At 55.1% G+C, this 26,602-nt stretch overlaps 1 protein-coding gene across 3 annotated transcripts; it reads left to right on the top strand.

Annotated features, from left to right (window-relative positions):
- The first annotated feature begins 2,281 nt into the window (after positions 1-2,281).
- Positions 2,282-12,132, top strand: IMPDH1 (IMP (inosine 5'-monophosphate) dehydrogenase 1). Of its 3 annotated transcripts, XM_014541822.1 has the most exons (14): positions 2,282-2,407; positions 4,820-4,921; positions 5,069-5,143; positions 5,401-5,607; positions 5,742-5,829; positions 6,659-6,858; positions 7,354-7,444; positions 7,673-7,768; positions 9,102-9,245; positions 9,333-9,477; positions 9,763-9,906; positions 10,061-10,144; positions 10,755-10,771; positions 11,374-12,132. In XM_014541822.1, exons 2-14 carry the CDS (start codon positions 4,880-4,882, stop codon positions 11,484-11,486), a joined length of 1,446 nt encoding a protein of 481 aa, XP_014397308.1. In that variant the 5' UTR covers positions 2,282-2,407; positions 4,820-4,879; the 3' UTR covers positions 11,487-12,132. The 3 variants fall into 3 exon arrangements, with proteins under 3 accessions (XP_014397308.1, XP_014397309.1, XP_014397310.1); XM_014541823.1 differs by lacking the exon at positions 10,755-10,771 and having other exon boundaries at positions 2,287-2,407; positions 11,374-11,481; XM_014541824.1 differs by lacking the exons at positions 2,282-2,407; positions 4,820-4,921; positions 5,069-5,143 and having other exon boundaries at positions 5,403-5,607; positions 5,720-5,829.
- The last annotated feature ends 14,470 nt before the right edge of the window (positions 12,133-26,602 follow it).

Raw genomic sequence — 26,602 nt, 5'->3', positions numbered from 1 at the left:
GGGAAGGAAGGCGGCCACTGCCGAGTGCAGATGGACGTGGCACAGCGACCTCGCGGCCCTAGGTGCCATGCCCCGTTTCTGGGTAGATCCGGGTCCGGCCTTGCCCCTCCCCCTCGCATGGGCATATCGGCTGCTTGAAGGGGCCTTGGGGTGTGTGGGGACCTGAGATGTAGGAGTTATGGAGACTTTGCCCAGACCTTGGTGCAGAACCTCCTCTCACTCACTCGTAGCGTCACTGGGAAGGCAGAGAGGGCCTGCAGCCCAACTATGACAGCTGCTCGGGTGTTGCCCCCAGGAGAGGCCCAGCTGGACCGTGGGGATGTCTCCCTGTTCCCATCGTCCAGTCCTCTTTACACTGCGCCTCTGTCGACCCACAGGTTAGCACTAGTGCCCCCCTGGGAATGAGTATTGTGTGACTGCCACCCCCAAGGCCACCCCACATGGGATTTTGTAGGAGATCAAGACCTTTTTCTCTCTGCCTCTGGCTTTAGTTTGCTTTTCTGTGGGCCCTGGGCCAGTTGTCCTGCGGGCTGCAGGCCTGGCACTAGCTCTCCTTCTGGCTGCAGGACTGTGTCCATGCCAGGAAGGAGCATCAGAAGCTGGGGGCTGAGGCGGAGTGGTGCTGCTGGCCAGCCAAGAGCACCCCTGCCCAGTCTCCTGCCAGTCCCTGCCCTTGCCTGCAAGCGCTTCTGCTGGGCAGGCAGTTTCCCTAGACACCAGGTGTCTCCTGCCTGCCCATAGCTGGGATGTGGGCCAGGTGAGGGGTGCATAGATACCTAGGACATGTCAAGGGGCCCCGACTCTTGCATTTCTTCTCCAGCCTGAACGTGAGCCACAGAGCCTCTTTGCTATTCAGCAAGAAGGGCTGCCATGGGTCAGAGGCAGTTAAGATTCTCTTCCTTTGGCAGTCTTTTTAATATTTTTTAAAATTCTTAAAATTTTTATTGGTTTCAGAGAGGAAGGGAAGTGGAGAGTGATAGAAACATGATGAGAGAAACTCATTGAAGGGCTGCCTCCTGCACACCCCCTACTGGGGATTGAGCCCGCAACCCAGGCATGTGCCCTTGACCGGAATTGAACCCAGGACCCTTCAGCCCTCAGGCCGACGCTCTATCCACTGAGCCAAACCGGCTATGGCTCTTTGGCAGTCTTTGATGAGGGGGGAGAGAGTATCCCTTTGATATATTTTTCACTAGAGTCTGCCAAGGAAACTCCCTGGGGATATTGCTCTGAGTTGCTCTTGGCCTTGGGAGGTTAAAGACCCCACCCCTCCCATTCACCCTGTTGCTTTTCCTTCCTGTGCTCAGGTGCCAGCTGCTTTTCTTAGTCAAGTTGGGAGTGTTCCTGAAGTGTGGGGGGACTGAGCCATCGGGGCCCCTGGGCTGTGTACTGTGCTTTGCCATACTTGTGCAGGCCTGTGCCCCCTTCTGGGTTTGCTGTGACCACGGCCCAGTCTAGTGTTTTACAGCTGCCATGCTTTGGCTGGGGCCCCAGGGTTCTGGTCCTAACCGGAAGGCCCCTTCCTCCCTTTTCCCATCTCAGGCCATGCCTGTTGGTTGCTTCAGTCCAACTGGGCAGGCAGCAATGCCTACTTTGTCAGAACATGCCCTGCTCCTGCTCAGCCCCCTGGGGTCCCTCGAGCTGTTCTGAAACCTGTGTGACTGAGCAGCCCTGACACTTGGCTGTGTGCAGCTTGTCCTGTGCCGTGTGGTGTTCATATCATGCTGCACTTATAAATTTTCCTCAGGCCCAGCCAGCGTGGCTCAGTGGTTTGAGCGTCAACCTATGAACCAGGAGGTCACGGTTCAATTCCCGGACCGGGCACATGCAGGCTTGATCCCCAGTGTGGGGCATACAGGAGGCAGCCGATCAATGATTCTCTCTCATCGTTGATCTTTCTATCTCTCTCTCCCTCCCTCTCTGAAATCAATAAAAATATATTTAAAATAAATAAATAAATAAGTTGTTCTCGGGTTCATTCCCTGTCGCCTCCCTCTATTAAGATAGAGATGCTTTCGAAGGCAGGCCATGTATCTGCCTTGTGTGGCATTATGGGAACTTTTATGTTCCTTGGTGAACTCTGAGCCCTAGAGGCGACAGACATTTTGAGCAACTGCCTTGGTGGCACCCCAGGTCCATAGACCTTCCGCTGCCTTTGTTTGTAGCTCTCTGAGCTGAAATCAGCAAGATCCTAGTGGGGGGCACAAGACGGGTTCGGCCCTGAAGGGACAGCAGGGACCAGAGGGCTCCAGGCTCTGCCCCTCTCCGGACCCCATGCTGCTTCCCCTGGCATGGCAGGCCCTGCCCCTTTTAAGTACCCCTTCTCATCCAGTAACACTCACTTTTCTCTCTTCATAGCGACTTCCTGATTCTCCCAGGATTCATAGACTTCATAGCTGATGAGGTGGTGAGTACCTCTTCTGCTGACCCCGGGGAGAGAGGCTGTGCATATGGTGGAAGAGGCTGATTTCTTGCTCAGGGGCAGGAAGAGAAGAGACTTTTCTTGGGAATGTGGTGGATGTAGCCTTTATTGCTGCCAGAGAAGCTGACAGTGCAATGGGCTGTGCTTATTGTGGCAGAGGCAGCTGCAGGGATTCACGGTATCCTGAGTGGTGGGCCTGGCCCAGAGCCAGAGGGCTCTCTGTCACGGACAGAGCCTGCCATGAGGTTCACAGGGAAGGGGGTGGGCGTGCATGTGGCTGTCTTTTTTTTTTTTTTGTGGCTGTCTTTTTACTGTAAACTGGAAGGATTGGTTTTTTGTCTGAAATGCTGAGCAGGGACATGATAGAAGCCAATAAAATTATGCAGACTTTGAATGACATGGACAGACTTGTTCACAGATCCAGATATACAAGAATTGGCAAGAGGGTTTAAAGAAGTTAGATTTTTGACAAATACAAGGAAACACAGTGCCTTGCTTGCCTGAAGGGCTCAGCTATAAGCCAAGTGAATGAGCAATATCTTTTACCTAATTAACATATGATGAACTCACAGAATCTAGGGGTGTAGTGCTGATAGAAGTAAGTTATTTCACAGAAAAGTTAGATTATTTGCTTGGCCAGCATGGCTCAGTGGTTGAGCGTCGACCTATGAACCAAGAGGTCATGGTTCGATTCCCGGTCAGGGCACGTGCCCAGGTTGCGGGCTCAATTCCCAGTGTGGGGCGTGCCGGAGGCAGCCTGTCAATGATTCTCTCTCATCATTGATATTTCTCTCTCTCCTTTCCTCTCTGATATCAATTAAAAAATATTTTTTAAAAGTTAGATTATTTTTTAAAATATATATTTTTATTAAGTTCAGAGAAGAAGGGAGAGGGAGAGAGAGATAGAAACATCAGCGATGAGAGAGAGAATCATCGATTGGCTGCCTCCTGCACGCCCCCCAGCGGGGACCAAGCCCACAACCCGGGCATGCGCCCTTGACCGGAATCGAACCTGGGACCCCTCAGTCTGCAGGCCGACGCTCTATCCACTGAGCCAAACCAGCTAGGGCAAAAGTTAGATTATTTTCAGGTGAATTCATACATACTAAAAAACATTCCTCTTGTCGCTGTTATCAATATTTACTGAGGTCTGATTCTGTTGAAAGGCCAGAGGGCCTAAGTGTGCCTGGCTCGCTTGACCCGGGGGAAGTGTTGGCCCAGCCCGTGTAGCCAGTGCTGACCCAGACAGATTTTTAGGGGGAAATTGGAGCTATTCTGGATATTTGCCTTACGACAGCAATAAGGAAGCCTTCATGGCTCAGCTGTTCAGTTGAACCAAGTTTACCAAGCACCTGGCTTTGTGCCAGACCCTGGGTAGGATTCTAGGGAGAGGGGGACAGAACAGCTCCCTCCCGGCCATCGAGGGTCTCTGTCCTGTGGCCTCTGTCGGGAAGGCTGTGGCTCTTCGGTGGTGTGATGGGAGAGGAGTTCTCTAGTCTCTGGGTCCAGGGCTCTTAACCAGGGTCTATGAATGGACTGCGGGGGCCTGTGAATCTCCAGAAACTATATACCAAAGTCTGTGTCTGAGCGTTTGGGGTCTAGGATCCATAGCTGTTGGCTCAGACCTCATGATCTGGCCCTGCCTACCGTTCATAGGCAGATACCTCCCAGATCTGTACCCGCAGCCCTGACCTTTCCTTGAGCTGCAGTCCCTCAGTCATCTACTTTCCTGGATGCTTAAAGACGCCTTCCCATGCCTCCCCGATCCCCGTCTCCACATCCTCTGCCTGGACCTGTCAGCGGTCCCCTTGCCGCAGGATTTGTCACCTAGAATCCATTCTCCACATTGGAGCCCGAGTGACCTCTTTAAAATAAGTCAAATGGTGCCTCTCTTCTGCTTGTGACCCCGGCAGTGGCTTTTCATCTCCGAATCTAAGCTGTCCCTGGCTTTCAAGGCTACACTTCCTTGCCCCCGCCAGCCACCTGCCTCTCTCGCTTCCCTCTACTCCACTTGCCTTTTTCTTTCTTAAATGCATCTCAGGAAGACTGGGAATCAGAGGCTGGAACCACAGTCCCTCAGACTGGGACTGGCTGCTACTTGTCTCCTGAGAAGAAAGAGGCTTTCCTGACCACCACACCCCTCTTCCCGTGGTCACTTTTCCTCTTGCTTTTCTTTGGAGCCTTCATCCTGGCTGAAATGATTTTGTGCATGTGTTGCGTGCTTGTCTTCTACTTCCCAGTGGAGTTTAAACCATGGGAGAGATAGCAGGGGCCTCATCTGCCTTGTTCACTGCTATATCCCCAGGCCCTTCCTGGTGCTGGGTGCATGCAGGAGCTCTGTAATGTTTGCTGAGTGAATGATCACACACTTCACCTGGACTGTGCCTTCATCCTCAGGACCTGACTTCAGCTCTGACTCGGAAGATCACGCTGAAGACGCCCCTGATCTCCTCCCCCATGGACACTGTGACAGAGGCTGACATGGCCATCGCTATGGCTGTGAGTTGGGCACCTGGGTTGGGAGTCCAGGGTTGAGGGGACGGAATAGGGTGGGCTGGCATCAGGAGGAATTGGAGTCAGGGGTGGGGTTTTCAGAGTGAGGAGGGGCGGGCCCCTGGCTCTGACTGTGCTTCCCTCCCACCCCAGCTGATGGGCGGTATTGGTTTCATTCACCACAACTGCACTCCAGAGTTCCAGGCCAATGAGGTGCGGAAGGTGAAGGCAAGTACCAGCCTACCCCCGGGAAGAAAATGCCACCTGGTGGCCCCCAACTCCCTGGCCGGCCCCGCAGGCTGGTGCATTCCCTAGTTGATTGCTGTGGGGTCTTGTCTGCCCTTCTCCACAATGGGGGCATAGTGCCCAGCCCTCATTTCCCACTGGCCCCTCACCCCACTCAGGGCCCTGGCCAGGGCACCTTCTCCCCCCTTGACCAGGCTGGACACCACCTCAGGCTTCCTTTCCCCTGTCTCTGCCCACAGAAATTTGAGCAGGGCTTCATCACGGACCCTGTGGTGCTGAACCCCTCGCACACCGTGGGCGACGTGCTGGAGGCCAAGATTCGGCATGGCTTCTCTGGCATCCCCATCACGGAGACCGGCACCATGGGTAGCAAGCTGGTGGGCATTGTCACCTCCCGAGACATCGACTTTCTCGCAGAGAAGGACCACACCGTCTTCCTCAGTGAGGTACCTGTAGGGCAGGGAACGCGTGGCTGGGGCAGAGAGAGGACCCCAAGCTGTCTGTGACAGGGACCAGAGGGAGGTCTGGCTCCCTTCTCTCTCACCTGCCAACCTGCAGGCCAATGTTCCTGGCCCCACAGGTGATGACACCACGGAATGAGCTGGTGGTGGCTCCAGCAGGTGTGACGCTGAAAGAGGCAAATGAGATCCTGCAGCGCAGCAAGAAAGGTAACAGGGAGCAGGCAGAAAACTCAAGACCCGCCCCCAGCCGGGCTTCCTGTACCCCAGCTCCCCCTGCTCCTTCACCGCCGTGCAGGTTGTCCCAGCGAGCGGACTGGGCCTTGGGGAAGGTTTGAATGACCCCAGGCTGGAGCATGATTCCTGAGGTCCTTTTCTTGGCTTAGGAACGCCTGCCCCTTGTTCAGCATCTTCACGGTATTGGTTTCCCCAAAAAAGTAGCCCTGAGAAATGTTCATCATGAAAAAAGGGCTCTTTGGGCTTATAAGTCGGAAAAATGCTCTTTTCTATATTCCCTATCAATGCATAACAAATTGTACATTAGCTTACTAAAGGCTCCGAGAAGCCCTGAAATTAAATCTATTTGACATTGGGGTTGTTGACATAATATTCATTCGGTCCCTGTGGGAGACACTGGGACGTGCTTCCCTGGCCCACACTGGATTGTTCTCCGGGGGTGGAATTGTACAGGGCACATGTTTCTCCTGCAGGACAGCCTCACGTATGTGCCCTGGTTAGGAGTTTTTGACCACTGTGGCCTGTGGCCCAGCAGGTGAGAGGCTGCCAGTGCTCAGGGGCTGCCCACCCCAGCCTGGCCAGGCCCCAGGGCAGGAAGTGCTCCAGGAGCCCACTTGGCTTCAAGGTTCCTTTGCTTCCTGTTCCTCGGAAAGAGGTCCAGGCCCCTAGGAGGGCTTCCTGGGTGGTGCTGTCATCTAGTGGCTGGTTTGGGTATTTCAGTGGAATCTCTGGCGTGGTCCACCCCACTCCCAAGAGGACTCCAGAGGCGGCTCCTTCATCTCACCGCTGCATTCCTCCTCAGGGAAGCTGCCCATTGTCAATGATCGCGACGAGCTGGTGGCCATCATTGCCCGCACCGACCTGAAGAAGAACCGGGACTACCCTCTAGCCTCCAAGGATTCCCATAAGCAACTGCTGTGCGGGGCAGCTGTGGGCACCCGCGAGGACGACAAATATCGCTTGGACCTGCTCACCCAGGCGGGCGCCGATGTCATAGTGCTGGTACGGGCACCCCCCTGGGAGCAGCGGGGTTCCGTACAGTAAAGGCTTAGGGAGATCCAGGTTCGCCTCTGGTTGAGCCTGGAGCCACAATCAGGAGGGCCAGTGGTACTGACGGCTCAGACCAACTGTGGGCCCCTCTGAGGGCCTCTGGGCGACTCACACGTTGACCTGATGGTTATAGCTCGCATTCATGGGGAACCTCCCACTTGTCAGGCTCTGCTCTCAGACCTCTGTGTCTCATTCAGCCTTCCCAACAGCCCCCCGAGGTACAGTTTCCACACCCCTTGTCAGATGAAGAGAGGGAGGCGGAGGAGGTTAAGTTCTTCACTTGGTGAGTGAGTTGTAGGAACAGGACAGGCCCCAGGCGGCCTTGCTGTGAGGACCAGTCCATCAGTGGGTGTGAAAGGGCTTTAGGAGTTTGTCCACTCAGAACCCCCTCTCCCAGGGAGGATCCGCAGCCATCATAGCCTAAGCTGCCCTCTCCCCTCCTCTCAGGACTCATCCCAAGGGAACTCTGAGTATCAGATCGCCATGGTGCACTACATCAAGAAGAAGTACCCCCACCTCCAGCTGATTGGGGGGAATGGTGAGTGTACAGCCCCCGTCACCCCTGGCCCTTGCCCCTTCACCATGTAATTTCCTGTCCTTCCGCATCCCAAGGTGATGGCATATCTACATGGGAGCCTGGGGGCTGAATGAATGGGCTTTGGTCACTGTAGGTGAGGGTGGGGCTGGACTGGGGTCCCAGGGCAGGGCGGGGGCATCCCATCCTCATACTGTTCCTCTTTCCCTGCCACTCCCCACCTTCCCCCAGTGGTGACAGCAGCTCAGGCCAAGAATCTGATTGATGCTGGTGTGGACGGGCTACGTGTGGGCATGGGCTGTGGCTCCATCTGTATCACCCAAGAAGGTGGGTATCAGTAGGAGAAGAGTGACTGCCACTTAGAACACCCCACTGGCCCCCCATAGGCCCTGGGGCCTCACTCTTGTCCCATGGATACATGCCGAGTGGCTTGCTCTGCCAGGCTCCTTCCTGGGATGGTGGGTTCGGGGGTGACCCAGGCTCAGACTCTGCCTGCCTGGCTCAGTGACTTGGGGGGAGGCAGGTGTAAGATGAGGTTACTGAGAGCTTTAGGTGTGTGCCAGCCTGCTTCTCAGATTCTGGTCAAGGAGACCCAAGCTAGAGGCCCAAGGCTGTTGTGACTACTTCTCTGGCTGGTGCTTATGGGAGGCTTGCTCACAGTTTGGATTAGCTTCGTGACGAGGCAGATGCCTAAGTCAGGGAGACGGCATGTCCTTAGATGTCTAAGGAAGTATACGTTATCACCGTGTGCTGCTAGCGAGGGAGGGGTTCCACTCGGTCACAAAGCCCTTTTGCAGGGTAGATACCCAAACACGAAGAGGAGGGGAGTGGGACCCTGACCATGTGTCCCCCTGTGGTTGAGGGGTGTTCCCTGGAGGCTGACGGGTGGGTCCTTGCTTGGCCTGAGGGGATGGACTGGCCCCTCTAGGGAGGGTCATTTCCCTAGAACACTGAGTGATCAGTTTGGGGTTTTCTGCTCAAAACATCTCCCTTTCTGGTCTTCAGAGCCTCTGCTTTTAAGTTTCTACGCTTCACTTTAGCTGACCACTGCGATGAAACGTGGGCCTTCCGTTCAGTCACTCAACAAACATTGAGTACCTGTGTGTCAGGCATTGGTCTCAAACTTGGGATGCAATAGGGATAAAACAAAAGACCACCTGGAGAAGGCCTCTTCCCTGCCTTATCGGGCCTTGCATCCATCCCTACATACATGCTGGCTCCTTGTTCCCATTTGGAACCTCACACTTAAGGACCTTGGTCAGTTAAACTTAAACAAATGCAAGGCAATATCCCGAAGGAGGTCATGATTACTCTAGTAACAGGCTTTGCAAACGAAGCCTCGAAGGGGAACTTGCTTATGGAGAGAGGTGAGGCTGGGGGCCACCAGGCCTGAGTGCGCCAGTGTAGGGGGTGCAGTACTCCGAAGGCCAGTACGGACCCCTCTCCTATCAGAATGCCCCATAGCGCTGTCGTGGACGGGGTGGTCTGGGTCTTTGGAGTGACAGCCACCCTAGTGTTGTTTGCTGCCACCCGTCTGTCCCTCAGAAGAAGCATCAAGGCCCGTCCCTTTTCCTGAGTGGAGGTAGGGCACAGGGAGAAGCGGCCTGTCTCTGGCCCCTCTGTTGCTGTTGACATCTCTGTCTTGCGTCCCCTCCCACAGTGATGGCCTGTGGTCGGCCTCAGGGCACCGCCGTGTACAAGGTGGCGGAGTACGCCCGGCGCTTTGGGGTGCCGGTCATAGCTGACGGTGGCATCCAGACTGTGGGGCAGGTGGTCAAGGCCCTGGCCCTGGGAGCATCCACAGGTGAGGGGTCTGCTGGGGATTGGGCAGGCCTGTGAGGGGCTGGGAGCTGGGCTAGAGGCACTGACCCTGCCCCTCCCCCCACTGCAGTGATGATGGGCTCCCTGCTGGCCGCCACCACGGAGGCCCCCGGCGAGTACTTCTTCTCCGATGGGGTGAGGCTCAAGAAGTACCGGGGCATGGGCTCCTTGGATGCCATGGAGAAGAGCAGCAGCAGCCAGAAACGATACTTCAGGTGCCCTGCCCCTGAGCCCTGGTCCCAGGCCCATCAGCCCGCAACCCTTCAAGGGTCCCCACATGCCTTTGACTTCCCGAATAGCACCGAGTCTCCGTATTATATTTCTGGAAACTGAGTCACAGGGCACAAGTAGCAGACCTCCTGACTCGGAATCCATGCTTGCTTATGCTTTAGCCCAGGGTGTGGCTGCTTTGGGGGTTCTTCCGTTGGTGCCCTTGAGAGATGGGGTGAGGTCCCCTGAGCCATGGGCTGTCTGGCTCAGTCTCCCTGCCCTCCATACAGTGAGGGGGATAAGGTGAAGATCCCACAGGGCGTATCAGGTTCCATCCAGGACAAAGGCTCCATTCAGAAGTTCGTGCCCTACCTCATAGCAGGGATCCAGCATGGCTGCCAGGATATTGGTGCCCGGAGCCTCTCCGTCCTGCGGTGAGTGCTGTGACTGGGGGCAAGGGGGTGGCAGGTGGGTGGCACCTGGGAGGCTCTTGGCTCCCCCACCCCTGCTTCCTTCCTCTCCCTGCCTCTCCCTCCTCCCTCCCCTCTTCCCTTGGTGCCCTGACCTGCCCCAACAACCTGCCTGTAGGTCCATGATGTACTCGGGAGAGCTCAAGTTTGAGAAGCGGACCATGTCGGCTCAGATCGAGGGTGGTGTCCACGGCCTCCACTCGTAAGTCCGGTGGCCTCCTTGCCCCAGCTGCTGGCACTGGGTCGGGCAGGTGGGACTATGGTTCAGAGGCTGAGCTGAGGTTTCAGGGGCCCCATGGACCATCTCCACCAGGGATGGTTATTGCTGCAGGATGTCTCCATCACCCTCTCCTACAGGGCCCAACCCACCCTTGAGCCCTGTCCTTGAGCCCTTAGGCAGTGCTGCAGGATGTCTCCATCACCCTCTCCTACAGGGCCCCACCCACCCTTGAGCCCTCCCCACTCCTTAGGCAGACAGGCCCCTCCCCTCTCCTTGGGCCGCTCCTCCTAGGCTCCCATCCCTTGCTTCCTTACAAGCTTGGTAGCTGGTGGCTGGTGGCAGGAGCTGGCAGTGTTGGGCTTTTGCTGGTGGCAGCCCCAGGCAGGCAGGTATAGGCTAGGGATGAGAGTCCTTTGGCGGGAGAAGCAGAGAGACAGCTGCCAGGGCCAGCGCTGGGGCGACCGTGGGTGGGGGCAGTGCTAGTCAGCAGCAGCAGTAGCAGGCATGTGGCCCCGCCTGTTCGAGAGGGCCTGTCCCCCCAGGCATAGGCGGGCATCTAACCTCTGTCTCTTTCTGCCCCATCCTCCCGTAGCTATACCTTTCTGCCGTGTAAGTAACTGCGCTGCCCGGGCAAGCGTAGAGTAGAGCAGGGGCACTTTGGGTGGGACCTGGGCTCGGGGTGGGAGGGGGGCACTGCATTGGGGGTGGCCCTGGGGTGTAATCATGGGACATGGACCCTAGGACTAACACCGTGGGGAGGGCAGCCAGCAGTGGCCCCTCCTCCAGCAGAATCTGTAGTACAGTGCGATGTCCCTGACCACAGGCCCGAGGCTGCCCGCCTTGGACTGGACCCAGTGACCACAAGGGGCCTGGGCCACTTGATGTGCAGGGGTGGGATGGAGACGTGGGCAGCAGAGGTTCAGTGTGGTCAGGGCCATGCCTTCCTGACGCTCCACCCCAGCCCTGAGGACAGTCTGCTCAGCTCTGACCGTGGCCTGAAGGAGCATGGCTGCCTCTGGGCCTGGGAGGACAGGGGCACGGGGCCGGCTCTCCCCCCACCCCCATGGCTGAGAGGCGGGAGCTTCTGCAGTTCACTGCCTCTCTTTCATCTGGGGGGCTGCCTGGCACCCCCGGGCCTAGGCAGGGGCGTCTGGGAAGGGAGCAGGGTCCACATGCCCACTTTCAGTGCCCCTCCTGCCTTGTCCCCACAGTTACGAGAAGCGGCTGTACTGAGGACGGTGGTGGAAGCTGTGGTGGAGGCCGAGGTGGCAGAGAGGGTACGCCCCAGGGTCCCCCTTTAGGCACAGCCTCCCTCCATAACTGAGTGGTCCACAGATTTGCACTATGGGGCCCAGTTCCTTTCAAGGGAGAGAGCAGGGGAGGCTCGGAGGGTCTGCGGGCCCTTGCTGGGCATCCCCTGCAGTGTCAGGATGCTCCTGGGGCCTGGCTGCCCTGGGAGCGCCCCCACCGGGTTCCCCCTTCTTCAGCCCTCCCTCCCCCCGAGCCCACCAACCTGGGCTCTCAGGCCTTGCGCCTGCCTCAGGTTTTCTCACTGCAGTCTGCTCCGGCCTGGCTCCCTCCCCTGGGGCAGGTGGCCCCTCCTGGCTTCTCCTATCGGGTTCCTTCCTCCCCACCCCTCACCCCAGAAATGGTGCTCTCCTGGCCCTGCCTCTGGCTCCTTCCTGGGCTACTGCCCTCTCAGCCATGGGGTACTTCTGGGCTCCTAACCTAGGCCAGAGGGAGGTCTCTGCCCCCTTCCCCTGGCCCTAGGCCTCCTGTTCCTCAGGCCACTCTCTCTTCCCCTGCCCTGGGGAGGAGGCAGCCCATCATTTTTGACTCACCACCATCCCCAGGTGGACCAAGCCTGCCCTCTCCTCTCAGCTGCAGTTGAAGGCTTTAACTTTGCACACTTTGCGTCACAGTTATGTTGTATATTAAATAATCTGAATAAATCAAGAGATTACAATGTCTCTGCTGTCCTGTCTTTGTCCCTTGTCCACTGAGCAGTTGACCCCCATCCTGCTGGTGAGCTGGAGCCCAGAGTCCCATCAGAACCAGGCTCGGGGGGGCAGGCCCAGCCTCCCCAGGAAGGTGCTGAGGGCGCTGAGGTACTACTCCAGGGGGTGTGGTACAGGTGGGCCATAGTGGGAGGTCTCCCAGACCTACTGCCAGCTGGCCAGCAGCTTGTGCAGGCAGGCAGTATTGCAGAGGGGAACCTCATCCGAGGCTGCCAGAAAGCACCCATCACAGCCTCGTAATGCCAAATGGTTCAGCCTGGCACAGGTGGGGTTAGAACATGGCTGTGGCCCTGACCCCCAGGCCTAGGGCCTTGGTCTCATCAGCGGAGGCACACCTGTGGGGACCAGGTGGAGGGGGTTAGCTCCCACTGTTCGTGTGCAGCTCATGACCCACCTCCCAGCCTCAAACCCCTTCTGGTGGGACAGCCCGACACATGGACTGCTGAACGTCCCTGGCTGTCCCGGGACAGTCTCATGGTCGCCCTCTGACTCTGTTGTTACAGTTGGGCAATGGTCACACAACTGTCCTCCCAAGGTACAGACACCATTCAGGACAGAAGCAAGGAAGGTGGCCTGGGATACTCTTGTGCTGGGCATGAGCAGAGGGTGCAGAAGGCCCTTGTTCCTCGTGAGGACCCGGAAGCATCCCCATGGCTGTGTTGTAGGCAGCAGGAATGGCAGGAACGGCACCAGGTGTTAGACCCATAAGATCAGACCAGACCTGGCTCAGCAACCTCGGTACTTGAGTTCTGGCTAGGAAAGAATTCAGAGCCAAGACTCCAACTCTAAGAGACCATTTATTTATAAAATATAGAGGTAGAAGAAGTAATTCGTAGAAGAAATGGGTTTAGGGAACAAGTTATAGAGCAAAGGAAGGGCCCTTGGAGCTTGGGAGTGAGGAAGGTGATGGTAATGTGCCTGGGAGGAGGGGAGAGGGAAGGAAAATGTGCTGGCGTGCTCCCACTGCGTCCTGGGGTCATCCATCAATGCGGCAGTCCTGATGTCAGCCATGGCACTGCTTGTCTGGTTTTGCTGCTTTTCTGGGCCTGGAGCTGAAATACCACTGAGGCCTCTATGGAGGAAAGGTCAGGGGGTCCAAACCGCAAGACCAGCGATATGCTAGGGGAGGAAAGTCACCCTGGGGATGAGGTCCCACCCTACAGGTGTCCTTTGGGAGGCACCCAGGTCTTTCTGCCCTGGTGACCTTCTCTACCTGGCCCATCATCCTTGCTCTGCTCATGTCTGACTGCCTACCACAGCTGCCTCCCGGCCACACTTGGCATGCCATGCCTGTACCTGCCCTCCCTCAGGCCCTTCCTGAAAGAGCCACTTGGTCTGGGGCCAGCCTTTCACTGTGGCACTTTCCAGCTTTGTGGCATCATCAGGGATGAGAAGGAGAAGGCTAGATGGCAGGACTGCTGGGTGGGGTCAGAGCTGGTTCAACCACTGTTCCAGGAGTTGTTGCAGAGTGACTGGGTCATTGAGTCCTCAGAGGCCTTGTGCCCTGGAGTCTGTGGCCTCCGTGAGCTTCTAGAGCCCAACCTGACCCAGCCGGGTGGGAGAAGGATGCCTGGAGACCAGGGGATGGGAAAAGATAAGAGGGGGTGGACCAAAATGATGCCATGTTTCATGGTTTGTCTTGCACATTGGTTACCAAAACCGTGCAGGAAGCAGCTTGACCAACAGCTGAGATGGAAGAGATCTAAGGGTTTTTAGAGAAATGCCATGTCACTCAGCATCAGGGATGCGAGTGATTCAAAGAGAGAATTCTTTTGAACTAGACCTAATTGGCTAATTAGAGCCGGCCAATAGAATGGCTTGCCTTGCATTGATAGCCATCCAGTAACTTGAGGTATGTTAGCCTTCATTCAGCCTTTCCAGAGGAAGTTTAAACATAGTGATCCTCAGACTTCGGTGTGTCCGATTCCCTTGGAGAGCCCAAACAAACCCAGAGGCCCAGGCCCCTGGAGCAGGGTGGGGTCTGGGCCTCGAAATTGTCCCTCGGCCTCAGGTGACTCTGATACATACCAAAGTTTGAGTATCACTCTTTTAGAGAAAGAGATCTAAGGGTTTTTAGAGAAATGCCATGTCACTTAGCATCAGGGATGTGAGCGATTCAAAGGGAGAATTCTCCTTTTGAACTAACCCTAATTGGCCAGTTAGAGCCGGCCAATAGAATGTCTTGTCTTGCATTGATAGCCATCCAGTAACCTGAGGTATGTTAGCATTCATTCGAAGAGATCTAAGGGTTTTTAGAGAAATGCCATGTCACTCAGCATCAGGGATGCGAGTGATTCAAAGAGAGAATTCTTTTGAACTAGACCTAATTGGCTAATTAGAGCCGGCCAATAGAATGGCTTGCCTTGCATTGATAGCCATCCAGTAACTTGAGGTATGTTAGCATTCATTCAGCCTTTCCAGAGGAAGTTTAAACATAGTGATCCTCAGACTTCGGTGTGTCCGATTCCCTTGGAGAGCCCAAACAAACCCAGAGGCCCAGGCCCCCTGGAGCAGGGTGGGGTCTGGGCCTCGCAATTGTCCCTCGGCCTCCGGTGACTCTGATACATACCAAAGTTTGAGTATCGCTCTTTTAGAGGACATTTGAACCTCCAGCGACATGAGACTCTTTCCAAAGCGTGTGCCCTAAGAAATGAATTTCAGATGACAGAGCCCTCCCTCGTGGTGCATTGTGGGGATGATGGGAGAGAATGTATGGAAGGTCATAGGTGCTCAGTCTCATCGTGTCCTGTTTGGCCTCCCCTTCCCCAGAGAATAGCTGCTGGAGATGAATACATGCCAGGCTGGACCCAGACAGCACGCTCACTCTGGGCTGTAAATTCAGCTGTAGTGGGGGAGGCCCGGTGGAACAAAGGGTAAGGAGGGCACATCAGGTGGACATTCAGAGGCAGTCCAGAGCCACATTTGGGACAGATGCAGATCACAGACCCCATGGTGAACAGAATGTGTCCACCGGGACTTCAGCCTGGCTTGTGTGGCCCAGGTGCCCGCTCACTCTCACCCCTGTCACCCTCACCCAGCACTGAGCCGTCCAGATTGCCCATCACCAGGATGTTGAAAATGTGGCTCTCAGGCCACGCCCAGCTCCTGGCTCATGAGCAGTGACATCTATGCAAAAGTGCAGCCACCCAGGGGGAGGGCGTGCAGCACCAGCAGGCGGCTAGCCAGTGCCCTCGGCTACAGCAACTCCAGCACCCGGCAGCCTGCCCCAGCAGTGGCTCAGCTCGTTCTCCACGCCAGCTCTCCATGCCAGCATGTCAGAGCCACCGGCCAGGTAGAGCTACAGGTACTTGGCTTGCAGGAGCAGAAGGAGCAGCTTGGGATCCTGGGAGGCCGGGCTTGCAGTACAGTGGGTGGGATGGGAGAGGGCCAGGCTGTTGCACGCTGGAGGACAGACATAGGAGGAGCATCACTTCACTCCGGCCCCGACTTTTCCTTTCACATCCTTAGGCTGAGAACAAGGGCCCTAGAGCGTACGCCCAGGGAGATCGGGATGAGCCAGACTAGCCCACTGAGGGCCCTTCCAGTTTCTTCTTCCACCTTTACCCTGAGCTTTTTGTCCCTTCAGGATCTCTCCTGGCTTGTAAGGGCCAGAACCCCAACCCCAGACTCTCTGGGTGCCCTCCTACTTTACACACAGGCTTCCCTTATTAGGGGTTTGGGGGGGCAATCCTATCCACCCCAATTTAACCCTAGCAGCCCTTCTGCCTTCAGATGAGGAGACTGGAGGCAGGCCACCTGGTCAGAGCGTAATGTCAGCGTAGCCCGCTGTGACCTCTCCGGCCCTAGCCCCACAACCCTGCTCCCTGCACCCACTGTCCTTGGGACAAGGCCCCTACCTGCAGGGTGTGGGAGTCACCACCAGGATCCTCCTTAGCTTCCTGTCAGCTGGGGAGGGAGGATGGGTGGGGTCAGGTACCTAGCAGACTTTGTTCCCCAACTTCCTGCTCTACGACCTTTTAAACCAGTAGGTGGTGCCATTGACTACAACAGCCACTGGGTACCTGGCTCCCAAGTCAGCTATGCCTCCGCCCCCGCCCCCCTCCTCCCCCAGCCCAGCCAGAGTCGGGGAGGTAGCCCCCCAGCCCAGTTAGAACCCGTAACAAGCTGTAGTGCAGTAATAGCCTGGGACAGACAGCCTTTCCCTCTCCATGTGCCTCAGTTTTCTACCTGTGATCCTAACAGAGGGAAGAGGAGAGCCCCCCACAGCACTGCCCCAACAGCTTCCTGTCTTTTTTTAACCCTCACTGGAGGATATGTTTCCATTGATTTTCAGAGAGAGTGGAAGGGAGGGGGAGAGACACACAGAAACATCAATATGAGAGAGACACGTTGATTGGTTACCTCCTGCACGTACCAACCTGGGGCTGGGGATCAAGCCTGCAACTGAGTTATGTACCCTTGACCGGAATCGAACCCAGGACCCTTCAGTTGGCAGGCTGATGCTCTATCCACTGAGCCAAACTGTCTAGGGCAGCTTCCTTTCTATTTTAAAAATTGATTTTGAGAGAGTGAGGGCGAGAGAGATTGTTCCACTCATTCATGCATTCACTGGTTGCTTCCCCTATGTGCCCTGACCTGGGATCAAACCCACCACCTTGGTGTATCAGGGCAGACACTCTAAGCAACTGAGCTGCCCCGCCAGGGCCAGCTTCCTGGCTTTTGATCCCACACATCAGCTGCTCTGCTTCACCCTTCACCTTTCAGGGCAGGCTGAGCTCAGGGTGCCTCCGCAGCAATCCCACAGGAGACCTGTGCGCGCGCCCCCCACCCCCTTCCCCCGCAGAGCAGCTTTCTGCTTCTCCTCAGCATTCCCTTTGAGGCAGGCTGACCTGGCAGGCTGTCAAGGTGTGTGGGAAGGTTCTCCCCCCAGAGAAGGAGAGGGGGGTCAGGACTAGGACACTGCCAGGGCAGAGCAGCTGGGAGGGAGGAGAGAGCCCAGAGGGGATGTTGTGTTAGGACCTTGCTGTGACCCCACACGACACCCCCCACCCCCAACTTTAACCTTTGCCTCCCCACTGCTCCCTCCCTGTGGAAGGCGGGCTGGTGGGGAACGGAATGTGTGTCTGCACTGCGGACTCCGAGCTTCAGGAAATCAATGAAGGGGAAGGGATTTCTTCTGACCCCACACTCCCGGGAGTCCTGCTCCTCTGTCCTTGGTTCTCTGGGGAAGGACGTGCCTCCCACCTCCCTGTGGTCCGTGGTGCTTCCAATTCCTTTCTATGCCTCTGGTCTCTGGGAAAACCTTGGGACAAAGAATAGGAAGGATCTGTGATGATGGAGATGTTGGGGGAGGACCGGCAGGGGCCCTATAGGGTGTTCCCTGCTCCAGGACACGGGACTTCCAGGTCTGGGTGCTTTAGGAGCAGCGTGACCCCGAATCCAGTAGGTGGTGCCAGGACCCAAGGACCCGTGGGGCCCCAGGGAACGGGTGTGGGGCAGTTTCCTAGGCAACAGACAGCCTTTCTGGAAGCCTGCCCTTGGCAACTATTCCCTGGTTGCTGGCGTTCGTAGTAAAATATGGCTTCTGAAGACAGGGGAGGTTTGGAGGTAAACTAGTCTAATCTCAGAGCGGAGGGAGGCGGGCTGGGGTGGGGAGAGGAGTCTGGAAGACCTGCTTCCTGCTGTCGTGGATTACGGAGCACCCGTCGCTGGCAGGTGCATGCGGGGAAGCCTCAGAGGCCCTGCAGCAGCATGTATCCCTATATTGTGGTGGAACGTGAGGCACAGAGCGGCACAGCTGCTAAGAGGTGGGCCCTGCGAGGGCGCTGGGCCTGCCTACACGTCCTCCGAGCCTCCGAGGGGCAGAGGGCGAGGCCTATTGGGAGCCTGGGAGCTGCAGCCACGGATCAAGAGAGAGAAAAACTGAACCTCCCTTTTCCAGTCCAGCTCTCCTGTCTCCTCAACCCCCCCCCACCCCCCCGCCGCACCGTGGGGCTTCCCTCTGTCGGAGGACCACTGAGTTGGAGGGGAGTAAACTTAGGAATTCTGGAGGTTCTGTGAGCCCTAGAGAAACCCAGGACAGGAGCGCCCTCCAGGAAGGACGCGGCTGCAGCCCTGGTCGGGGAGCAGCAGGAAAGGATTCCATTTCAGCCGTTGTGTGAGGAGAAAGCCGGCTCAACTGGGTCAAGGGACAGAGCTTTGGAGGCTTCAAATTCAGTTCAAAGATCTAATCTGCTCGCACTCCCTCGCGATCGCATCGCCTGGCTTCCTCCACATCCCCGCCGGGATCTCATGCTGGGCCCAACCAACACGGAACTCCTGCCTCCCGCTCCTAGTGTGGGTTCTCCAGAGGAACAACACCAACAGGAGACGCATTATAAACATGTGTGCCCGCGTGTATTATAGGAATGTGTGGGGACAGTCATCACCCTCATTTCCAGAGGAGAAAACAGGCTCAGAGATGCAAAGTGATTTGCCCAAGGCCGCCCAGCCACGCGGTCACGGAGAGGAGATAGTGACCCCATCACTCACTCTGTGGCCCCAAAATACCTCCTCTTCCCACTCTCCCCGGCAGCGCCCAGGGTTGGAGAGTTGTGTGAGGAGAAAGCCGGCTCAACTGGGTCAAGGGACAGAGCTTTGGAGGCTTCAAATTCAGTTCAAAGATCTAATCTGCTCGCACTCCCTCGCGATCGCATCGCCTGGCTTCCTCCACATCCCCGCCAGGACCTCATGCTGGGCACAACCAACACGGAACTCCTGCCTCCCTCTCCTGGTGTGGGTTCTCCAGAGGAACCACACCAACAGGAGACGCATTATAAACATGTGTGCCCGTGTGTATTATAGGAATATGTGGGGACCGTCATCACCCTCATTTCCAGAGGAGAAGACAGGCTCAGAGATGCAAAGTGATTTGCCCAAGGCCACCCAGCCACGCAGTCACGGAGAGGAGATAGTGACCCCATCACTCACTCTGTGGCCCCAAAATACCTCCTCTTCCCACTCTCCCCGGCAGCGCCCAGGGTTGGAGAGGGAAAAGGAAGAGAGGAAGGGAATGCTTCCCGCCCACCAGGATAGAGGTGGCACCTTGCCAACCCCCGCTGGCCTCCTCCCTCCATTCCTGTACCTCTGCAGCCCTGGGGTAACTGGGCTCCCTCCCCTGGCACCAGCCTTCTTTGCCACACACCCACCCTTGCCTGGGGCCTGGCTGCGCAGGGATCCCTTTCTGGCCCAGTGAGGCATGTCACTCCGGGCTGACAGGCGTCCGGATGCCGGGACAGCTGTAGCTGGCCAAGGGTGAGGTCACAGGCTGAACACCCCACGCTGGCCTCTGTTCACAGGCGTACTCTTTGCCTGGCCTAGTTGCAAAAATTCCCCTCTCACCTCCCTCCTGCACCACAGCTTCACCCCAGCAGGCGCTGGCCTCCTCTGGCAAGGCCTAACGTATTAGTTTCCTGTTGCTGCTGTAACAAATTACCACAAACGTAGAAGCTGGAAACAATGCAGATTTACCATCTCGCAGTTCTGGAGGCCCTCCAGGCATTGCCCCTTCTGTAGGCTCCAGAGGAGAATCCTTTATCGTGCTTTTCCCAGCTCCTAGAGGCGCCCGAGTTCTTTGGCTCGTGGCCCCTTCCTCCATCTTCAGATCCCCCTGTCTTTCTGACCTCGGCTTCCATTTTCCCATCTGTTGTGATTCTGACCCTCCTGCCTCCCTCTAACAAGGACTGTTGTGATTACATTGGGTCCACCCGGGTAATCCACAGTCATCTCCCCCCCGCCCCCCACCTCAACACCCAAACGTTGTCACATCTGCAATGTCCCTTTTGCCGGATGAGGTCACATGCACAGGGTCTGGAGAGTGGGACGTGGACTTTTCTGGAGGTTATTATTCACCCTCTCGCACCTCGCTAGGATGCTCCCCTCCGTAGCTAGAGGGAGAATCTGTGGCGTGTTTATACCCATGGACATCGCACACCATCCCTAGGAGGTGGGCCGGAATCCCACCTAGGAGGTAAGGATGAAGAGCCCGGCTGGCTCCAGAGCCCGGGGACGCGCCGTGACTCCAAGGCTGACTCAGCCTGGAAACGAACCTCTCCCTCCTGGAAGCCACACAGGCACCTCAGCTTTGGCTGTGAGTCCTTTGGGTTTACCTCTGGGTCTGGCCTGTAAGCTCCCCGAGGCCTGGGGCACAGAGGATAGGTACCTGGGCAGTGTCGGGACCGAAGGAGAGAGAACTTCGTGGGCTGGGGCTCAGGGATGGCCTCTGGGGGCTCGATGACCGCCTGCCGTGTGGATGCAAGATTGTGTGTCCGTGCCCTTGTCTGGGCAGAGGGAGCCGAACTTCCACCAGATTCTCAGAAGGGGGATCCACCTCCAAGGATCAAGAAACCCTGCTCTAGGGTCTGCCCTCACCCCCTTTCCGGGGCTCCCTTCTCCGAACCAGCCTTTTACCAGGTTCATTCAGCCCCGGGGACAAGGCCAGGGGGGCGCTGTGGGTCTAGAGATCCACCTCCATCCCCTTCTCCCCTGTGTTCATTCAACGAGTCAGTATTTTTTGAGCTCTCACCATATGTCACCCAAGCCACCCCAGACACTGACTGTGAGGGCTGGGGCAGGAGCAGCACCCACTTTCCTTCCGTTGGCAGAGCCTGGTCCCCCAGGGAAGTGCACAGCCTTGCCCAGGGTGCCCAGATGAAGCAGTCTCTCCGCATCTCCGCTTCTCAACATCGCCTCTGGGTCCCCTAACGCCGCCCAAGCTCCCCCTGAAGCTCCGGAGGTCCCCACCCTGCAGGCCCTTCCTGCCCAGCCCACGCAGACATGACTTCACCTTCCTATCAGCAGCGGCCCAGCCCTGAGAGAAGGGGCAGGGCCTTCTTCACAGCCCTGCCCAGGACAGGACCGGAACACAGGCCTCCCAAGTCACACGGACTCAGACTCAGTGTTAGGATTTTGGAATTAGGGATGAGTTCGATGAACGGCTTAGTTCACCTTGTGAAACAGGTGTTTTAAGTAATCTGCTCCAGTAGCAGAGGCTCTAGTATTTCCAGTTAGCCCCCCTCACCCCGGCCCTTCTTCCTGGATAGGTTTTAAAAAGGGGTTCCTACAGCCCCCCTCCCACAGGCAACCCGATCAGGGGCTACACCTGTGGTGGGAGTAGGACGCCTGTCAACATAAGCTGCTTGTACCCACAACTGGCAGGCGAGATATCACACTTCCCACTCAAGCCCAGGAGAGGGGGTGGGTGAGGGGGAGAGAAAGGACCGGAAGGCATCCAGAAGGGTTCCTCTCTTCTCACCAGCAGCCCCGGGCACGGAGCACGTCCCCTCCCTCATTTCCTGTGCAGCCCAGGCCCTCTGGTAGGTGAGGTGGTTGCCTGTCCCCAGCATCAACTTTGCCATTTAGTAATTCTGACATTTACATAACGGAGGCCTCAGGTATCAGGACGCGGGAGGAGGGCTGAGATGAGGACTAGAGATTGCTGCGAGATTCCTCCCAGCCCTTGGCAGGGGAGGCGGGAGGCCTGCACAGGTGAGCTGGGGAGCCCCCCCTGTGTTGGGCTGTTGGCTTAGAAGGAGAGGGGCGTGCCTTCCACCACCGCCAGCCTGACCAGGCCTCCCGTGGATGATGCCCTGGTAACTCTGTTGTCGTCCTCCCCCAGCCCTGCAGGCCTCTCAGCTGCTCCTCTCTGTCCTCCAAGCACCTGAAGGATGGGGCATTACCACGGGGTGGGGTCAGAGGCAGAAGCATCTCAGGGCAGCAGGTCTCCATTCCCCTGCTGTGGAAACAGCTGAGTTCCTCAGGCACTTGTGAGAAGGCTTCAGGCTGTCAAAAGGCAAACCCCAGCTGAGGTTTGCTCCTACTCCAGTTTGTGTAGGAGCCCCCAGCGCAGCCACTGACCTATCACCCATCCCACCCCCAATTCCGTGCCTGGGTGGTCCGTGGGCGGCAGCAGGATGGGAGGGGCGGATGAGGGGACCTCTGCTCTAGGAAGGGACTGTGCTTTTTCACGGGGATGTGAGAACCAGGACACTTTCCCCTGGGGCCTACTCTGCCCTATAAAACTTAAACAGATCAACTTTGCAGATGGCATCACAGCTCCTGCCAGCCACAATCTCGGTCCCTTTACCTGCTGGCTAGAGCGCACCTTGTAGGCCATTCCTGGTAGGAATCCTCTCCCAGCCACTTTCATCTCTTCCTTGTCCCCACCCTCTCCTGGTACCCCCATCCCCACCAATCTCTTCTACTCACTGTCCCCAAACTTCTCCTCCATTCCCCCCAGTGGGTTTATTTGTCACTCCTGGAACCATGGCACCATCTATAATAATAAAAGTGTAACATGCAAATCGACCAAACGCCGAACAGCAGAACGACTGTCCGGGTGACCAAGCTATGACACCCACTGGCGCCAGGCCAGCCAAGACGGGTGCAATGCAATTTCGGGGGGGCCCCTCTCCTGGTACCCCCATCCCCACCAATCTCTTCTACTCACTGTCCCCAAACTTCTCCTCCATTCCCCCCAGTGGCTTTATTTGTCACTCCTGGAACCATGACACCATCTATAATAATAAAAGTGTAATATGCAAATCGACCAAACGCCGAACAGCAGAAGACTGTCTGGACGACCAAGCTATGACACCCACTGGTGCCAGGCCAGCCAAGATGGGTGCAATGCAATTGGTCGGGGGGTCCCCCCACCATTGCCCCATGATTGCCCCGCAGAGGGAGGCCCAGGCCACTGGCAGGCGGGGCAATCAAGCGGGTGTGTGGTGGGGAGGGCGGGGCTCCGAAATCGCCCCAAAGAGGGAGGCCCCAAAGAGGGCAGCACTGTGGTGGGTGGGCAGGGCCTACCTCTTTGGGGCCATCGATCGCAGGGCTCCTGGACTGTGAGAGGGCGCAGGCTGGGCTGAGGGACTCCCCCCAAGTGCACGAATTTCGTGCACTGGGCCTCTAGTAGTAATGTAATAGCGAACATGTCCGTAGTATTTTGTGCCATTTCTATGTGTTCAAAACACTTCATATATACTAATTCATTTAGTGTTCCTGGTGACTCTGTGAAGGAAGCACTATTATCACCCCCACTTTGCAAATGAGGAGTCTGACACACTGGAAAACAGTAAGGGTGAGTTAAGTCTAAGGGCTGCAGAAACGAGGAGATGGAGATCCATGAAATACACATTTGGAACAGCTGTCCTTGTCAAACGATTAAAGCATTGCTTTGTTTTTTTAAATTACAGAGTAAAGCGTGCAGCAGACCTCCCTGACCCTTGCTCTATCCACCCCTAATCCCCAAGAACTAAAGACACAAAGAGATGAAACGCAAGGGACTCACTGGAGGGACCCTCTGCCAGCTCCACATCCACCGCCCCCCAACCAAAGAGCCAGCCACAGGAGGGGAGCGGGGGAGACCAGAGCAGGTAGGGCTCCTGGGTTCCCATCTCTGTTCCTCAAGCCTCCTTCTCCTCACCGCTCTGCTTCTCACTCGCCCCACTTTTCTTTTCTTTTCTTGGAGAGAGCAGGCAGTCACCTGCAGGCACTGGCCTTCTGGGTGCTGGGAAGGTGTTCTGACCTCCTGGGAGGGGATAGCCCCACAGAGCTGGGCTCAGGAGCTCTCCCTGTGGTGTCTTTTTTGCTGATTCTGCTGTGGCCCTTCTCCCTGTCATCCCCCTCCCTCTGCCTCTCAGGACCAAACCAAACGCCACTCTCAAATGGCGAATGCAAGCCCCATGCTGCTCCTGGTCCACTGTCCCCTCCTAGGAGTACCCTGGAATGTGCACCCCCTGTCCCGGGAGAAGGGGCAGAAAACCTCTTAGCATGAATGGAGGGGGTGTGAGAACCAGGATCCCCTGGAAGTGAGAGAACACTTGAGCCCTGGAAGGCTAGACAGGGAAGTGACTGCAGGGAATATGTTAGCCAGGCCACTGGGAGGAGGTGAGGGGGATCCTAGCATGGGATCCAGGAAGAGAACAGGATTCTTGGATGGTGGATGGGTTCAATGTGTTGATACACCCACCTGGGTGATGTGTGTTGTATTGATTAAAAAGTAATTCATAGCCCTGGTGGGGTAACTCAGTTGGTTAGAGCATCGTCCTGATATACCAAGTTTGCAGGTTCGATCCTGGTCAGGGCACATACAGGAAGCAACCAATGAATGCATAAATAAGTAGAACAACAAAATAAAAAAAATTAAAAAAATAAAAATTTGCCCTAGCCTGTTTGGCTCAGTGGATAGAGCATCGGCCCATGGACTGAAGGATCCTGGGTTTGATTCTGGTCAAGGGCAAGTACCTTGGTTGCAGGCTTGATCCACAGTGTGCAGGAGGCAAATAATCCATGTGTCCCTTTCACATCGAGGTTTCTCTCTCTCTGGCTCTCCCCCTCCAGTCCACTCTCTCTAAAAATCAATGAAAAAATATCCTCAGGTGAGGGTTAACAAAAATATAAATTTGTATCAATTAAAAAATTAAAATTTTAGCTCAGCCAGTGTGGGTCGTAGTTGAGTGTTGACCTATGAACCAGGAGGTCATGGTTCGATTCCTGGTCAGGACACATGCCTAGGTTGTGGGCTCGATCTCCAGAATAGGGCGCTCTCTCTCTCTCTTAAGATTTCCAGATTTTTATTCCTGGAACTGTACAGGTATTAAAGTACAACAAATACAAAATAATGCTAAAAAAAGTCAGTGTTTATGTACAAATATCAAAATCAATGCAACAACAGCAATTTCCTCTTGAACATCTGTTAGATCTTAAGCGAAAGAAGCCAATTTGAAGAGGTACATAGTGTATGATTCCAATCAAATGGCATTCTGGAAAAGACAAAACTATGGAGACAGTAAAAGGATCAGTAGTTGCTGGAGGCTGGGGAGAGGAAGCAGTAATCTAGGTGAGATGTTGTTGGTGATGGAGAGGTGAGGGGCATTGATGTGAGAAGGGTTTTGGATTTGCTGATGAATTAGATGTAAGGGTAAGAGCAAGAGAGGAATGAGGCACGGCAGCTCTATTCTCACAGTGGTGGCTGGAAGCTGGGGAGAGGAAGCAGTAATCTAGGTGAGATGTTGTTGGTGATGGAGAGGTGAGGGGCATTGATGTGAGAAGGGTTTTGGATTTGCTGATGAATTAGATGTAAGGGTAAGAGCAAGAGAGGAATGAGGCACGGCAGCTCTATTCTCAGCCAGTCAACGGAGTGGAGAAAGGAAGAACTATTAAATAAAGTAGGAAAGAATGGGAGGCTGAGGAAAAAGATCTTTCGGTAACGGTTTTGTGTGTGTGTGTGTGTGTGTGTAGAATGGTTGGGAAAAGAATTCTATTTTGGACGTGAAAAGTTTGCAGCATCTCTTAGCTAAGTAGAGGTGTCAGGGAGGTGGTTGAACAATATCAGTCTGGAACTTAGAGGTCAGAGTAGGTACTTAAAGCCGTATTACCAAGTGAGGTCACCTAGGCAAGGAAGACTGGATGTGGAGGAGGCAGAGGGGCAAAGGAGAAGAGCTGGGTAGGTGCAGTGTCTCCAGAATCAAGAAGAATGAGTGTGCAAGGAGAAGTGACCGATGGGTCTACTGTTTCAGGAAGGTCAAGGAAGAAGATTATGGTCCATTGGACTTGGCCATCTAAAGGCCATGGTAACTTGACAAGAGTTGTTTCGGAAGCTGGACAGGAGGTAAGAAAGTAGAGATGATGGCGCAGACAACTCTGGAGGATTTCTGCTGTGAAGAGCAAAGAAACAAATGGGGCAACAATTTGGTTAGTGCTTCTTCCCGCTGCTTTGACCTTCCTATTGATTCTTGTGCCAGAATCACAGTTTTGTAAAAAACTATTGTAGCTCTGTAACATAGTTTAATATTTATGTAAATGATTTTTAAATCATTGCAACTTTGTAATTAACTAAATATTTATGTAAATGAATGCATATTACCCAGGGGAGCAAGTTTTTGCCATACATCCTATTGGCCACTCTTCTTTTCCCAAAGGTTCTTCAGAATTTTGCCAGTTAGTCTTACAGGTGAGCGTTAGAATAATTATTTCAAATTTTTAAAATCTCATTGATATTTTATTTTAATTGGAATAGTACTCAGCATATAAATCAAGAATTGAATGACCTTATAAAATGTTGAGAGGTTGATCCAAAAACATTTATCCAGGTCTTTTCCTTTTCTTAAGCTTTATTGGTGTATAGTTGACAAAATTATAATATAGTTAAACTGTATAATGTGATGATTTGATGTACATACACATTATGAAAGGATTTATTGAGGCCTCTTTTATATCTCTCAGTCAAGTTTTGTAGTTTTCTTCACATAGGTTCTTTTCATTTTGTAGAAAGTTTCTCTCTTTAAAGTATTTTGCCTACATAAAATGTGATTTTTCTTCCAATCCTTATGTAGAAAAGCTATTGATGGGAATATTTTGCTTTAATTTAATTACATTTTTTCCTAATGTTTTCCAAATGTTTCACAATGTAATGATATTTTGG

Source organism: Myotis brandtii, unplaced genomic scaffold (genome assembly GCF_000412655.1).
Source record: "Myotis brandtii unplaced genomic scaffold, ASM41265v1 scaffold280, whole genome shotgun sequence".
NCBI lineage: Eukaryota > Metazoa > Chordata > Mammalia > Chiroptera > Vespertilionidae > Myotis > Myotis brandtii.
The sequence above is the reverse complement of the archived record's forward strand: the minus strand, read 5'-3'. Positions and strand labels throughout refer to the sequence as shown.

Bases quoted from the DNA above. Each gene is read 5' to 3' on its own strand.
- IMPDH1 (XM_014541822.1), top strand. From the start codon at position 4,880: ATGGACACTGTGACAGAGGCTGACATGGCCATCGCTATGGCT. The intron at 4,922-5,068 runs GTGAGTTGGGCA...CTCCCACCCCAG, and splicing joins ACATGGCCATCGCTATGGCT to CTGATGGGCGGTATTGGTTT. The intron at 7,769-9,101 runs GTGGGTATCAGT...CCCCTCCCACAG, and splicing joins CATCTGTATCACCCAAGAAG to TGATGGCCTGTGGTCGGCCT.